This window comes from Vicugna pacos, chromosome 8 (assembly GCF_048564905.1).
Source record: "Vicugna pacos chromosome 8, VicPac4, whole genome shotgun sequence".
NCBI classification, from domain to species: Eukaryota; Metazoa; Chordata; class Mammalia; order Artiodactyla; family Camelidae; genus Vicugna; species Vicugna pacos.
The window spans coordinates 1,951,065-1,967,562 of NC_132994.1; the positions used below are offsets into that span (position 1 = coordinate 1,951,065).

The following is a 16,498-nucleotide window of genomic DNA, read 5'->3' on the forward strand; positions in this document are numbered from 1 at the left end:
GAGAACAATATTCATGTAGTACTTCATACACAATTCTCTCATGTACTTTACTTCATTTTGTCCTCAAGAAGTAATAACAAGATAACAAGAAGTAATTTTCGTCCTACATTTCAGATGAGAAAACTAATATTTAGGAAGTTAAAACCCCTGGGCCAATGTCATCCAGCAGATAAGCAACAGGACAAGGGCTAAAAATACATCGTTGGAGCCCTTCAAGCTAGAATTTACCCACTATTCCCTGAAGCATTGCAAAATCCTTCTCCATGCTAACAATGTAGATTATCTGCGTACCTTGAGTCCATCATATACTATGAATCTGAATCCAGATAATCTGAACTCTAGACCTACATCTGCACCTTCCCTGCTGAGTAACCCTGGGGTAAGTCACCCCCAAGTTCATGTTTCATTTGCCACATGCAGGTCACACCCACACATCTTCAGAACTCAGTTGTTGCTCGCATCACGTGGCTTGATGCAAAGCTGACATTAAATGAACTCAACTGAAGGTTTGCTGGGCCTTCAACAACCTTAGTTTTCTCAGGACATCTTTTTAAAAAGTAATTGTCCCTGTTTGGGACAAATATCATTTACCCCAAGAAAGCTGAAGGGATGAAGACCACCCAGCTGGACATCTGGAGCTGGCCCTAAAATAAAGGTAAACATGACCTTTAGGCTTCCTGATAGAATCAGTAGGGTAATAAAGAATAGGATTCAAGTCAGATGCTCTGCACAAGAGAGGAATAAAGTTGCATTTAGCTAAAACATTCTCTACTCGCAGGAACAAAAGGCACGGACAGTACACAAGGGACAAGGTCTTCCAAGATCAGGCTCACCAACTTAGGAACCACTCATAGCATCATTAAAAGGGGACCTAGTTCAGTCATCAAGGGATAATTGGTGAACATGATTAATGACTAGTAAAGTTCCACAAAACATAACTGCTATACACAAAACTACCACCGCTCTACTCTAACAGGACTAAACTCTTTCAGTACCTGAGAAGTTGAAGAAGGCATCTTCTCCTCTAGAGTACTCAGAGGTAAACACAATATTGTCTTAAAATAGTTACAGCAGAAAGAAGAGCTTTGTAAGACTTTTGTAAACTGGCACAGAATGACTTGCATAAACCAGCAAATCATACAAAAAAAAATGTAGAAAAGCTACAGAAAAAAATTCTCTCACTTTCTAATTATAACCATGAATGGAAACACCAGTGTTCCTAGTACTCCCTATTTGCAAGTTACTGGCTGTACTGACTTTATACTAAAAGACAAAAACATTTTTTTTTTTGGAGTTGACATTTTTTTCTATCATCACCTGCTTAATATGATCTGTACTACAAGTGGGGCTAGAACTACAGACTATGACACTGAACACCTCTTGTAGTATAAGGAAAAAAATCTGAACTTAGCAAGAAAATAAAACGCATCACATTTTGATGTAAATATCTGGCTAGAAATAGTACAGAGAAGGCAGCTTGTCTCTGATTAATCCTTTCATTCATAATAAGATATATACTTAAAAGATCCTTTGCTTTTGAAAATATGTTCCCTTTCTTCTTGGCTAAATTTTACTCTAAAAAATGAGATACCTTTCAAAAAAGGAGCATATTTTACAAGCAGTATATATTTTAAAATAGTCATTTCCTCAAGTGTATCTAAACACCTACAACATGAGTAATTCTTCTAGACCAACAAAACATCAGAGTGAAAACAATCACAAAAAAACAAATTTATTTAAAATGGTCAAGTCTGATCATGCTTCAAATTTTACTCAATTTTACTTTTCATCATTTTTTACCTTCAAAATTTGAAGTTCTTATAGAAATTCACCTAAAGGAATACAAATGAAATTTCTAAATTTTTCACTTATGTATGCCATTGAAGATATGTTTGTGTTCATAACAGGATGCTTAAGACTATGAGAAAATACGTTCCTAGACATTATGTGTTCAGTGAACAGAGGACCTATCAGGCATATCAGAGATTACACACATGGCTTGGAGCCCCCTCCCTCCAGTACACACAAGAAATTCCTTTTATCTTTCATTGCTTCCAAAATTCATTAAATTCCACTAAACCTCACTAAATTCCACTTGCTGCATATCTGTTGCCACCAGCAGAGTCCAAACCACCGTTACGTTTTGCCAGAACCACCACAACTGCCTCCTAAAAGTTCCTGTATCATCTTCCCACCCACTGGCCACACTACATTGGATCGTGACTCTCCCTTCTTTGAACAGCATCAAGCGCTTCTCTATAGTCTTACGTTAAAATGAAAAGATCTGGGAGGTCTTTGTTCCTCTAAGATGAAACCCCTGCTTACTCATCAGCCTCCTCCATTGTCCTTCTCCACTTCCTCCTCACCTTTCTCTGCCTTTCTTTCGGTTCCCCGAGCATGCCACAATGGTTTCCATGTCCGGTCCACTGCACATAGCATCCTCTTTGCCTGGAATTCCCTTCCGCTGGCTCTTCACAAGACTGACTTCTCATCTTTCAATCTCTCCTTAAATATCGGCTCCTCTCAGAGCCTTCCTGGAGCACGCTCTATAAACAGCTTCCCCTGTGTGGTCTCTGTCTCTGCACTCAGTTCAGGTTCTGGTGAAAAGGGAGAGTTTTGTCATCTATGTGAGTTTGTCATTTAGATCTTCTCCCACACGCTGAAATTCTACAAGGACAAGGACTCTGCTTGGTTCATCACCACGTCCATTGCCTGGGATCGGACTCTGCACACAGTAGGTACAGACTAAATAAATATCTACTGAAGGGAGAATGAATAGCTCAGCTCACTGCAGAGGAAGCAGTGCTCTGCTCCCCACCATGCACCAGTTGAAGAAGTTCACATCCCCTTTCCTTAACGCTACCTTCTCATCCAAAGCTGATCTAACAGGTTTCCCCCGAAGAAGTAGAACACAGCTGTGCTGAGATCAGAACTCAAGAGAATTTGGAAAAGACTGAGTAAGAAATCTGCAGAACTTCAGGAGCGAAGAACACCACTAGGCTTAGGAGGAGCAGAGGGACGAGAACAGAAAAATACAGGGAAAAGCAGCCCAGTATCCAGAGGGTCTCTCCCAGGTTACTGAGAGGAATGATTGTATTCATGATGGAGATGTGTCTGAGGTGGTGACAGTCTGCCAATGAACTGCCCAAATTTCTGTGTTATCCATGGAACTTCTGCCACCCACTATTACAGCAAGACATATTAGCACATAGGGTTCTGGGTATTAGTACATAGAGTTCTGGGCTTAGTACATACTGCTCCGGGTATTGGCACATAGAGATCTGAGTATTAGTACATGGAGCTCTTGGCATCAATACACAGAGCTCTAAGCATTAGTACATAGTATATACATAGTATAATGTATTAGTACATTAGCATATACAACCTAACGGTCACATGTGGTTTGCAGAGCTTAAAGGCACAGTGACACAAGACAAGGGCTTCTATTCAACTGTTTACAGCTTCAAAGACACACTTTTGTTTAATTTGTTACCTAGTGCAACATGTAATTTTGCTGTTAGATATATGACTTTAAATGAAAATCCATATTTTCAAGTGTAAAGATATATGTATATTTCCCATAATGCTATGAGAAACGTAAATATATTGATATATAATTTTCTCAGTAATATTTTTGGTTCTCAAGGTTGACTATTTTAAAATTAGGTTAAATATAAGCTATCACATTTCCATGATTAAATTCATTCTAGTCCCATACATGCTGGTCCTCAGAAATCCCTGTGTTATAATTAAATCTGAACAAAGATTGTTGTTGCTGAAAAACCCGTGCCCTTGAGATCTGAAAAAGTACGTCTATTAAAAGAAAAATTTGGATGCAGCCTCCCTGTCAATTTAAGGCTGACTCATCTGAAGCTGTGAAGAAGGGGAGAAGAAGAGTGTGTGTGACACATGTGCCCATGTCAAAGCCTCAATGCAGATGGTACCCAGCGATCCAGTCCAGGATGTGAATGACCACTGCACAGAAAGACCACTTCTGGAAAAGAGGAAGTAGACAAGACAGAGACAGAATGGCCTAGTAAAATCCTGACACTAAATACTTTGAATTTTTATCTAGAACCTCAATTCATTTTTTGTTCAATGAATGAAACTGATAATTCATTACAGGACTTAAAAACACCTACCTAACAAGAGAAAAATAAGTAAAAATAATCAGTATATTAAAACCCATTTCTCAGTTTTTGCAAAGGTAATCAGAGAAACTCAAACCAAATAATCTCAATGGTATTAAAGAACTTGTATTCACAAGGTCTTTTAGATACTTTCTTTCTGATTGGTTTTTACATTGAACCCAGACTCTGATGTTACACTGGTCATTTTTATATGATGAAGTTAGTCCTACACATATATGTGTGCAGGTACACACACACACACACACACACACACACACAAACACACAGACATGGTCAAGTTTATTTTCTGGGAATTAGAAATCAACAGTAGCAATAACCCCAATCATGAATGGTTCAAGAGTTATAGAGAACTGACTTCTGAATATCAGTTTTTCTGAAGGTGTGAGGATTTCACATGATACTTTCATCTGATACATTTGCCTAAACACACATATACGTTCATACAGAACCATTTAAATGGTCAAAAAAGACAGAAATTAATAAATAATAAAAAAAAAAACTTACTACAAAGGAAAGCTAATGGTTCCACTGGTGAATTATACCAAACACCTGAAGAAAAATTTACAGTAATCTTTCATAAACTCTTCCTAAATAAAATAGCAGGGAATATCTCCAAATTCATTACATAAGGCCAGTATTACCCTGATACCAAAATCAGACAAAGACATCACAGGAAAACCACAGGCCAATATCCCTTCTAAGTACATACACAAAAATCATCAAAAATATTAGCAAATCAAAGAAGCAACAAATCAAACAGATAACCAAGTAGGATTTATCCCAGGAACACAAGACTGTTTCAACATATGAAGATCAATCAAAGCAATACACTAAATTATTAGAATAAAGGACAATAAACACATTATCATCGCAATAGATGTAGAAAAAGCATTTGATAAAATCCAACATCCTTTCATTATATGAACACTCAGTATCCTAGAAGTAGAAGGAAATTTCCTAAACCGGATGAAGAACATCTATTAAAACCACACAACTATAAATTGAGAGTACGAGATTTGCAGATACTAACTACTACATATAAAATAAACAGCAGGTTTCTACTGTATAGCACAGAGAACTCTATTCGATATCTTGTAGTAAAAATAATGAAAAAGATTACAAAAATGAATATATGTATGTATATGTATAACTGAAACATTATGCTGTACACCAGAAATGGACAAAGTATATTGTACACTGACTATACTTTAATAAAAAATAAATAAAATAGCAGTTAAAAATAAAACTAAACCCTCACAACTTTTATCATATTTAATGGGGAGAGATTGAAGGTTTTCCCTCTAGTATCAGAAGCAAGACAAGTATGTGTAGAATCATCACTTTTTGACAACTGGAGATCCACATGCAAAAGGATGAAAGTGGATCCCTCCCGAATTTGACACAACATTGTAAAATGATTATAAATCAATAAAAAATGTTAAAAAAATAAGAAAGTGGATCCCTCCCTCACACCGTATAAAAAAAGTAACTGAAAATGGATCAAAGACCTACACATAAGAACTAAAATTATAAAACTCTTAGAAGAAAACCTAGGGTAAATCTTTATGACCCTAAATTTGATAATAATTTCTTAGATATGACACCAAAACTTACAAGTAACCAAAGGAAAATAGATCTATTTGACTTCATCAAAATTAAAAACTTGTGCTTCAAGGTACTATAAAGAAAATAAAAAGACAACTCACTAAATGGGAGAAAATATTTGCGAATCATGTATTTGACAAGTATGTAGTATATTATATACCATTATATATTAAAAAAAACTTTTACACCTCAACAATAAAGACAAATAACTCAATTAAAAATAGACAAAAGATTTGATTGATATTTCTCCAAAGAAGAGATATTAAGAGCCATTGAACACATGAAAAAATGCTAAACATCATTATTCATTATGGAAATACAAGTCAAAACCACAAAAAGATAATCATCCATACACTTCACACCTACAAAGATGGCTATTAACAAGAGACTGACAATCACAAGTGTTGGCAAGGATGTAAAGAAATTAGAATCCTTGTATGTTGCTGGTAGAAATGCAAAATGGTCCAGCTGTTTTGAAACACAGCTTGACAGTTCCTAGACAATGTAAACATACAGTTACCAAATGACCCAGCAATTTAATTCCTAGCTTTATTTTCAGTTTACTCAAGAGAACTGAGAACATATGTCCACTCAAAAATTTGTAGATCAATGTTAAAAGCCATTTTATACAGCATAAAAATTGGAAACAATCCAAATGTGCATTAGCTGATGGATAAACCAAGAAGTGGTATATGCATACAATGGAATTGTATTTGGCAACAAAAGGAATGAAGTCCTGATATGTACTGTAACATGGATGAATCTTGAAAATATTATGCTAAGTGATAAAAACCAGCCATAAACAATCACATATTATATGATTCCATTTACAAGAAATGTCCAGAATAAGTAAATCCATAGAGACAGAGAATAGGTTAGTGGTTTCTAGAAGCTGGGTTTTGAAGGGAATAAAGAATGACTGCTAATGAATCTTAGGTTTCTTTTGGGGGTGATCAAAGCATTCCAGAATTATATAGTGGTAGTAGTTGCACAATTCTGTAAAAACTAATTTTTACACTTTGTAAAGGTGAATTGCAAACATGGTGTGTTTTTTTCCCTTAAATTTGAAATGCAAGCAATCACACACACACACTGAATTGAGCTATGATCTCTGTACCTCTCTGGATTCAGTGTATTCCTGATAATGTCACCTTCCACAGTAATATAAACATATTTTGTCTAAATATAATTTTTCATTGGCTACATATTCTTTTTCTGAAGTTTTACTTTCATACTCCAATTCCAATGTGACCAACCATCCCAAGTTTTCCCAGCCCCGGGGGTGGTTTCCCAAGATATGGGATTTTCAGTATGAAAACATAGGAAGTTCCAAGAAAACTTGGTTCTTGCCTAATTTTGTACAGTTTACTTAACTCCTCTTCTCTTTGTTGAAGTCCTGACGATATTCTCTGTGCTGCCTTTTACACTCTTTCCTGCCAATGTGACACCTTCTCCCTGTGCTATTCCATTTGCGCTAATGGTTTTATTATGAAGCAGTTGCTCAAAATTAGTAAATCTCATCTAAGTCTCTCCTGAGGTTGAGACATGCATAGCCAACTGTCTTCTGGCTGTTTCAGTCAGAGATATCTTTGGCCATTAATACCTAAGTCGCATGCTAAATCAAAACTGGGTTTAGTGCCCAAATTAACTCTCTTGATATTAGCACATCCATTCAATCTCTTGAGCTAAAAGTGAGTTATCTCCTCTCGTCTTTGCTTTATCATCACATCTAATGACTCACCATACTCTAATTACAGCACCTGGGAAACTTCTCAGACCTGCCCTACCGCCTGCCTCTCATGCTTGGTCTCACTAACATCTGTGACTGACACTGATGAGTAGACCAATGTTTCTCCTACTTTTTAAATCCACGATCACTTTGAGAAACTCAAAAACCACATAATGTTAGGTCAACTTTCAAAACACAGTATTAAAATTGAAACCAAAGACAAGGCGTGATGTACAGCTTATGTTCTCCACATTAGACAGTGTCTTATTCCATAGACAGTCCAAAGCAGCACCTCCTGAATCCCTCCTTTCTCTCTGTCTCTCTCTCACACACACACCATACCCACATCCACGAACTATCACCCACGCACACCACCGCACAGCACACAGGCACGCACATGCACACTCGCGGGCTCCAGCAGTGAGGACGTGTTCTAAGTTACCCCAGCCCAGCCTGATTGTTTGGGGGTTGGGGCAACTGTTCTTTCCTCCTGGAAGACTGTATTCCAAACTTGCTACCTCCTGAACTAGTCATCCTTCAGAATTCATATTCACCGTTGGGGGCTCTGAAAATCCTTCTCTGAACACATCAGCCCCAAGGAGGATAGATCATTTTCTCTGTTTTAACCTACTTCTAATGTTGCACTTATCACAGAGTAGCATCATTTACCTGGCTGTGTAACGGATGCCCCCAGCATGAGAGGGAACTCTAGCTCACTTATCTATGCATCTTTATTTCCTTCTTTTTTTTTTTTCTGAGAACAAAAGTTCTCTTTTATTTATTTATTTTTATTGAAGTATAGTCAGTTTATAATGTTGCATCTTATATCTCCTTATAACTGAAAAATAGGGGTCATCAGACTCAACTTACTAAACTCCACTCATATTTCTGATACATGTATTACTTGGATTAAGTGATGACAACTTATGCAGGAAGCTTAAAATAGGACTCAGGGGCATTTTAATAATAACTGAAAAAAGAATCTTTGGGTAGTTTCTATGCACAGTTATCGAAAGTATAAAGTATATTGACATGTGCATCCATCAGTCTAGGCTTGTGAAATAGAATGTACCAAGTAACACAAATACAGGTACCATACTTAGTATCTCCTTGCTAGTAATCAATCTTTCTTTTCCTACTCAGCCAAGCACTTTGAAAAAGTGATGTACAAGCAGTATCTCCTTTTCCTAACTTCTCATTTTCTCCTCATACCTACAGAAATGGAGTATTTCCATCCACTTATACATTAAAACTGTGATGGTAGATGCCAGCAATGCCCTCTCTATGGCCAGATCCAAAGGACATATTTTATCTCTTAAGTTATTGACTTTTGGCTGCTGTTGGGCATTCCCCGTGGGTCTCCCTACCACCTTGGCTTCCGGTTCTCCTGCTTCTTTATCCATCATTTCTTACCTGTGTCGGGGATCCTCTTCCTTTACCCACTCCTTAAGCCTCGGTCTTACCTGGGACTCTCTGTTGTTTCCTAACTCTATTCCCTTCAGTGATGTTGTCCACTTCCCCAGGTAACTGAGTGCCTCAGCTTCATATACCCAACCATTTCTCGGACATATACCCTCAGATAAAGCACAGGTACCACAAAATCATTATATTGAAATTTGAATGCTTTACTGCCCCCCCAACACTTAGGGCTGATTCGCTTGTTCAATTCTGCATCTCACTTGGTGGTCTGCCATCACCCAGACCACTGATATAACAGTCCACCTAAACTCTTCCCTTAAAAAAAAAACCAAGTTCAGTTGACAACGAAGCACCACCTATCAGGCTTGCTTCATTCTAAGTTTGAACTGTTTCCTTTCTAGACCCTCTGCTACTCCAGTAGGTCAAGACCTTGTCATCTTTCTCTGGACTATTATCACAGTCTATTAACTGATTTGCTTGTCTCTAGTTTTGCCCATATCACATTCATATTCCATTATCCTGACTTCTGCCAAAGTAATACGTATCTTATATAGGCATACATGCACATATCATGCAAATACGACTAAGCCACTCTCCAAATCAAAATCCATTAGTGCATCCTTGTATCCGTGTAGTGTTTATTAAATTTTATATTTTGGTCCAGTTATCACATACGGAAATCTAAACCCATCCTACAGTATTAACCAGGGATGCATATTTACTTTTCTCTTCTATTTAAAATAGAAAAACAACACCGCCTCCCCCCACAAAAAACTAACTTTTTATTGATTTTCAGACCTACCGGTAGGTTGTAACTCACAACTTTGAAAACACTGACCTACAGGCTACAGCCCACCTTAATACCCTCCCACCAACTTACTGTTGCTCTTTTCAAATCAACCTAGAAAGGCATTTTTATGGATATGGAGAGCTCAGTTTATGGACATCACTTTCTAGAGAGAATCAGCAGAAATGAGGAATGAACTGCAAACTTTAAATTCTTCACACCACCTGAAGAGAAGTTCACTATTTAATTAGAAAAGCACAGAGTCAGCAAAGTGACTGTCAGACAGGAGGATCCAAAGAGATGACAGTTGCTTCTTCTCAGCCGCTAAACTCAGAGGGGCCACCAGAAAGGTTCCTCAAGGTGCAAGGTAAGTTACAGCACATTTCCAAAACCATGAGTCCATGGAAAGCAAAGACAAAAGCAGAAAAAAATGATCTGGAGTCTTACTGGCAAGGATGCCAATTGCTGCTTCATATCTAATAACTCTAATCTTCAGTGGACATTGGAATGAGTGGGAACAATTAAAACGGAACGTCAACATGCAGAGTATAATGCATCTTAAAAATCAATGTTAATTAATCAAAGAACCTTCTCCAAAGTTGCTCGAATCCTAATATAAGTAAAATGTTTTCTAATGCCTAGAACATAAGATGGAAAGAGGGGGACTCACAAGTTTTCCATGAGTTGTTAAGAAAAGTTCCACCATTAGGAAAATGACTTTACACTTAAAACATTTATAAAAAAAAAGGCAGCGTCATTAAGAGTACTTCTTCCAACTTAGTACTTTACTCAGTGTAAGTGTGAATCATTTTCACTATGGTTAAATCAAAATTATTTATATTCCTTGAAAAGTACTGATTAAATGGAGATGACATTCAAGCATATGTACTGAGATAAAATCTATAACCTATCAATTTTATATCCTGAAACATAAATAACTTTAAATTATTTGTGACTGCAATATACAAAATATAAGAATTTAAATGTTTTATGTAATTTCAGCCTTTGTCAATGTGAATAAAAACTTGACATAGCAAAAGAATTACAAAAAATGTACTTTTCTTGGCACAGCGTTTTGAAAATTTCATTACTTTATTTTGGTGTTACTTCAAAGAATTCTCAGTTAGCTAACGAAATCTACAGGATATCACTTTTAAGACCTGTTCCTTCAATGGTTTTTGCTAAAAATCTTGGAAGGAGGCATTTCCCCAGTAGTAACTACTTGGCTGTCACGGTTATGCTAAGAGTATTGCCACTGCTGAGGTATTTTAAGGAAATGTTTAATCTTTCTCACCAGGAGCATAATTCTATTCAGAAGACTGAATATATCTTGCTACTCTGAATAACCTTAAAACTCTACATTTTATCTATCAAAATCCACTTTTGCAACTCAGAGTTTACTTATTTGGTTTCTTCTCCATGTCCTGCTTGGATTGGCCATGTAACTCCACACTAGGATCTACAGTCAAGGTTACAAAAATAAAAATAGCACTGATAGGAAACCCCTCCTTTAGACTGTCCGTTACCTTTAAATAACATAGTGGGAGGGCAGATGATAAACTACTCATCACTTCCATTATTTGCAAGCTCCTCCCCTCTCTGTATCTTGCATCCTCACTTTTCCAGAATCTGAGGTTCCAGCCCACATACATTCTAAATCCGAAAGGTACGGAATTTCTGGCACCCTAGTTCCCTGAAAAATGTGCCCATTTCCTCTAACTAGTTTCATCTTTCCAACATGGCACCAGAAACATCACTGAATAAAGATACTGACTACCCAAAGCTCAGGACAATTTAATCTAATTCAATAGTAACCTTTTAATCACCCCATACACCAGAGAAGCCCAAGTTTCTAGTCTCACATGCAGTGTGAATGAATAAATCTGTAACCAGCGATCTGGGTAAGAGACGACATTTTCAGTCAATAAAACCAATGCCATACTCACGGTGGAGGTTGATGGGGCTGGTGTTCAGCATTTCTTGGGGTTTTGCAGGCAGCAGGCTTCACCATGTCCCTGACCACACACCTGGGACGCATGATAGACAGCACAATGCACTATTAATTATAAAATGGGTAGAAACAGCTGGAAATTAAACACGGTACTGAAAACAAGTCTAAGGGGAAATCTCTGCAAGTCCCATTAATCTTAACCTGGGGACCCTGGAAAAGCCCTTCCAGTTGGAAATCTTCGACTCAGGTGTCCAAGGGCTCAATGATACCCACACGAAATCCGTGCTAGCCTCGGGACTGGATTTCCCTTTGAGTGCCAACAAAATGATTGTCAGCAGCTTTCCCCATAGAAGCAACACCGCAGAAAGCTTTGGCTTCATTCTATGAAGACATCTGCAAGCTTAAAAATAAGAACTGCTGTTGGGCTGGGATGGTAAAAGACGGGCAGGATTTTCCATGATTGTGGCTATTTTACTAAAGGATGTGGACTCTTGTTTCATCACCACACAGGTCTTTCTCTTTGTGCAAAAAGAGATCTGAGAGACCTCAAGACATCCCCCATGTTCAAAATCCCCTTCAAGCTAAGAAAAGAGGAAGAGTTAGAAGAAAATATTCACATACAGAGTATGTGTGTGTATGTGTATGTACACATAAAACAGAGAAGAGCCCTGCACAGTGTGAAAATAATCAGTGAAAGGTCTTTGTGTCTTAAGTCCTCCAGCACAGGACAAATAAATGCAGAGGGCGGACCATAGCTCCAGAGGGCAGCAGGAGGAGATTCTCTTAGCCTCATGTCAACAGGGCTTACAGAGTGTCGGAGAGATTAACTGGCACAAACCATAAAACACCACCACCTGAGGCTGTCCTTAGATGGCTCAGATTTTCTTTCACCTCAAGAGCTTTGAAACATACATAGCTTTGAACAGGGAAGCCTTGGTTACAAGGCTGAGACCCCACATCTTAGACTTTGCTAAATGGAAAAGCCTGTCAAGACTCAAGATTCTCCAACGTGAATCTGGTTCTTCACTTTCAGGAAGGTTTTGACTACACTTGGAATTTCAAAGACATGGCTCATATTGAAGGCTAGTCATGGGATTCCAGAAGTGGATGGCTGGTGAGGCAGTGACAGATAAACTATTTTCCCAGAGATAAAAGCTGCATGGCAAAATTCTCCACTTCTGAAAGTGATGATACAGGAAACATGGACACAATGCACAGAAACATTCACACACACACACACAGAGCTCATTCCAAACAAGATCAAGTAAGACATAGAAGTCCATGTGCAACATGACAGAAAAAGAAAACAGTGCCTTTCAAAGCCTTCCCTCTTGGGATAAAAGTAAGAAATGCAATGTTTGTCTAGAGCTAATGTTACACTCTTCATGGGCCAGTCAGGAGCAAGGGTCAAAAACATCCACAGGAACCAAGAACCTTCTGGTCTCCTTCCACAGAGGAAAAGGCTGCTTTCCTTCCATTCTGGAACATTCCAGGACATTCCAGAAGGCAGATGTGAGGGACAAGTAATATCCTAGGGTTTCTGAGCTCAGAGATGTTAATACAACTTATACAAAGTGCAGGGCCCAGGAAGTTCCATTTCAAAGCACTGGAAAATCTTTAGCAAGTCTCACTCAGCCAAAAATAGCACGTGCAGCATGCTGAATTTCCATGCACTGGTTTGTGAAAATATCAGAAATATCACCAACTTTGGGAAAAAATTTGAAAAATTATATCTATGAGAAACCATATGCAACCTTCTGTCTTAGTTCATTTCTTTTTTTTCCTCTCTCTAAATATTCAGGAATTTACACAAAGCTTTGGGAAAAAAAAAAAAAAAAGAAACCTGTCACTTAATTTACACAAAGCTTTGGGGGAAAAATGAATCTGTCCCTTAATTAGAGTTTTCCTTAAATGTGCTTTTAAGTCACTCTTTTCTAATAAATGTGGAATACTTATTCCAGCAGAAGGCTAGGTTTCTAAGCAAAGCATGTGTGTGTGGGTCTGTGTGTGGAGGGGTCTGTGTGTGGAGGGGACTATGTGTGTGTGTGTTTGTGTATGTGAAAGACCACATCTATGCAAGGAAATTCTCATCTAATCTCGAGTACCCAGAGACTTTTGGGTTTAAAACAATAATAGCTGGCATACTTCTCTCTGCACATGCGGTACAATCTTTTAAATAAAAAACTTCATTTGAATTTCTGAACTTTAAAATTTTATTGGATATGAAAATAAACACATCAAGACTCAAAACCATCTATTTAGAATTTAAATGTACTTATTTTAAAATATATTTACTTAATATACTTTACTTTTTAAAATTAAAATCTTACTGGCTAATGAAAACAAATACATCCACACTCAAAAGCCATATATTAAGAATTTAAATGTACTTAATTTAAAATATAGTTAATGAATATACTTCATTTTTTAAAAAACAAGAAAACAACATATTTTTCACACTGACATATGTCCTGGCTACAGGTCTAGAGTAAAGCAGCTGGATGTTGAACCTTTGTTTTCAAGGGGAAAGCTGTTTGTTCCAGATTGCTAATTATTCAACCAGTTTGAGGGGGCTCTGAACAATGGCAAGATGTATCCCTGCATTTTCTAATTTGACTTCTTTTTAGCTGAAATTCTTCTAGAGAAAAAGAGGAAAAAGAATCTATACTCAGAACAAGATATATAAAATAATACATTGCATGCCTAAGAGTTTTGTCAGCCTGAGCGAATTAACATTCCTTTAAAATTACAATTGAATTGTCATGTCTGGCACGATGCACTTTAGAGGGATAACCCATCACGGTGTTGTCAGTTTTCAAGTGTGGAAATTCTTTGGCCCCATGGTCTTCCATACACTAAACCTATTGTAGTAACACCGACCCCTCATACTTGAAGAAACACAAGTGATATTTCAGTATGGCCCTATTCAGAGTCTTCCTTAACGTATGATTTATTCCTTCAGCCAGACATAAGGAGGCTACAAGTGCTGACTTGCCAGAATTATCATGGATTGAGAGACTGGGAGTTTCAGAGGTGTGACCTCTTACTCTTGCAATGTCTCTAATTACTCAGGGGTTTATCAGACGGTCTTGGAACTGCGTGTGAGCAAGCATCCCTCATCCCTCAAGCATCACTGAAAATCTATGCAAATGAGGCGTTCGGCAGCCCCCTGGCAGGGGGAGCTGCTCCTCCTGACTCCGCCCCTCGAGCTGCCGGGTTTTATGAATGACTGCAATCAATGCGCTGAACAGCTGCCAACTGCCCACTCAGCCGAGGCTACGCCGCCCTGCAGCACATGCGGGAGAAGATGCATCGCCTCACGCCTGCAGATGAGGCTACAAGGGGAAGGCTCTCATCTCTCCGCACAGGAACTCAATGTGCTTCCAGATTCTCAGAGTACGTGAATTAAAAATTCTCAGTGCCTTCACAACACACAATTTACATAATGACTTTCTCCCTTTTGAGTTTCCATTTTGGTGCCTGCAATCAGGAGTGCCCCCTTTCTCCTTCCCTACTTGCAGGAAAAGAAAAAAGCCAAAACCTCACTGTTTAATGCAATTTGATCTCTGTTGAACTTTATCTAGATTGTTTTATCATTCTTGATTAGTGTCAGGAGAGGAGTTACTGTGTACGAAGCCGTCAAATAGATTAGGACATGTTTACATTTTTGTCCTCAATCTTTTGGGTTTTGGATTTCACTGAGGTTTCTCTTCCCATCAATGGAGACAATAATGACATTCACACAGTGCTGGGGGAAAGTGTATTTGTGCTTCTCTCCCCAGTGTTACTCTACTAGCCTGCACTGGTCATGGGAGACCTTAGAATCAGTTAAAATGACACCACGCTGAGAATTTTTCCAATATATAATCTTCTAATTTGCTGATCGCCAATCAAAATACATAGAAACAAGGGGAAATAGACAAGGAGGGACTCTGGGGGCTCTGGTTTCTGTTTCCAGCCGTTTTCTTCTAAATCTCCCATTCAAATACTTCAGACCCCTCTTCTGCAAGCCTTTACCCCAAAGCTCCTAAAATATTTGCAAAATTCCCATCTCCAGCCGGATCCTCTCTTGACTCCAGACCTCCAACTGCCTCCCCAGTGTTTTCGCCTGGATTTCTAATAGGCCTCTCAGAATCAACCTTTCCAACTGGAATTCTTCATGTGTTCCCACACACCTAATGCTCCAGCAGTCAACGCCATCTTGACTGATTGTAGATACATTTTTCCAGCTGTTCAGGCCAAAAAATTTAGACTTGATTTCTCATTTCCCTGGGACCTGTGAGAGAATCCTTCAGACTGGTTTTAATTTCAAAATAATTGCCAAATCAAACCTTTGCTCCTCCCTCTCCACTGTCCCCACACCTGTCCTGGGCCAATACCATCTCTCCCTCAGATTCCTGCAGTAAACTTCTCATGAGAGCATCTGCCCTCTTCCTCGAGCCTATCTTCACAGAATAGCCAGAGAGACCGTATGGAAAGAGAAGTCAGACATGACTCCTCCGCTCACAATCTCGCAATGTTCCCCAGTTAACTCACAAAAAGTGTCAGAGACCTTAGAATACAATCCGGCCTCCTGTAACATTCGGAATTCATCTTAGACTTTTCCTTCCCTGCCTCCCTTCCTCCCTGTTCGCCCTCCTGCAGAGGCAATGGCCTTCCTGCCGGTCTTCCTCATGTGCAGCAGGCCTGGTCTCACTGGGGCGAGGCTTTGGCCCCAACCACTCCTTTTGTCTCGAATGCTCCTCCCTGATATTTAGTGTGACGAATCCCCTCACCTCTTTCAATTTTTGGCTCAAATGTCAGTTTTTGATGGTTCTTATTCTTGTTATGACAATCGGCCCCTAGCCAGACTTCCA

General features: G+C 38.6%; 1 protein-coding gene across 2 annotated transcripts in view; it reads right to left on the reverse strand.

The window, feature by feature from the left end:
• The window catches only part of RIMS1 (regulating synaptic membrane exocytosis 1), a 447,505-nt gene that overhangs the window by 359,513 nt on the left and 71,494 nt on the right, over window positions 1-16,498 (reverse strand). Inside the window, exon 2 of one of the 2 annotated variants that reach the window (XM_072965472.1) lies at window positions 11,638-11,718. The exons of the other annotated variant lie outside the window; for it this stretch is intronic. Coding sequence (XP_072821573.1) covers window positions 11,638-11,718 — 81 coding nt within the window. The remainder of the gene's footprint in view (window positions 1-11,637; window positions 11,719-16,498) is intronic. 2 annotated transcript variants of the gene reach the window in all.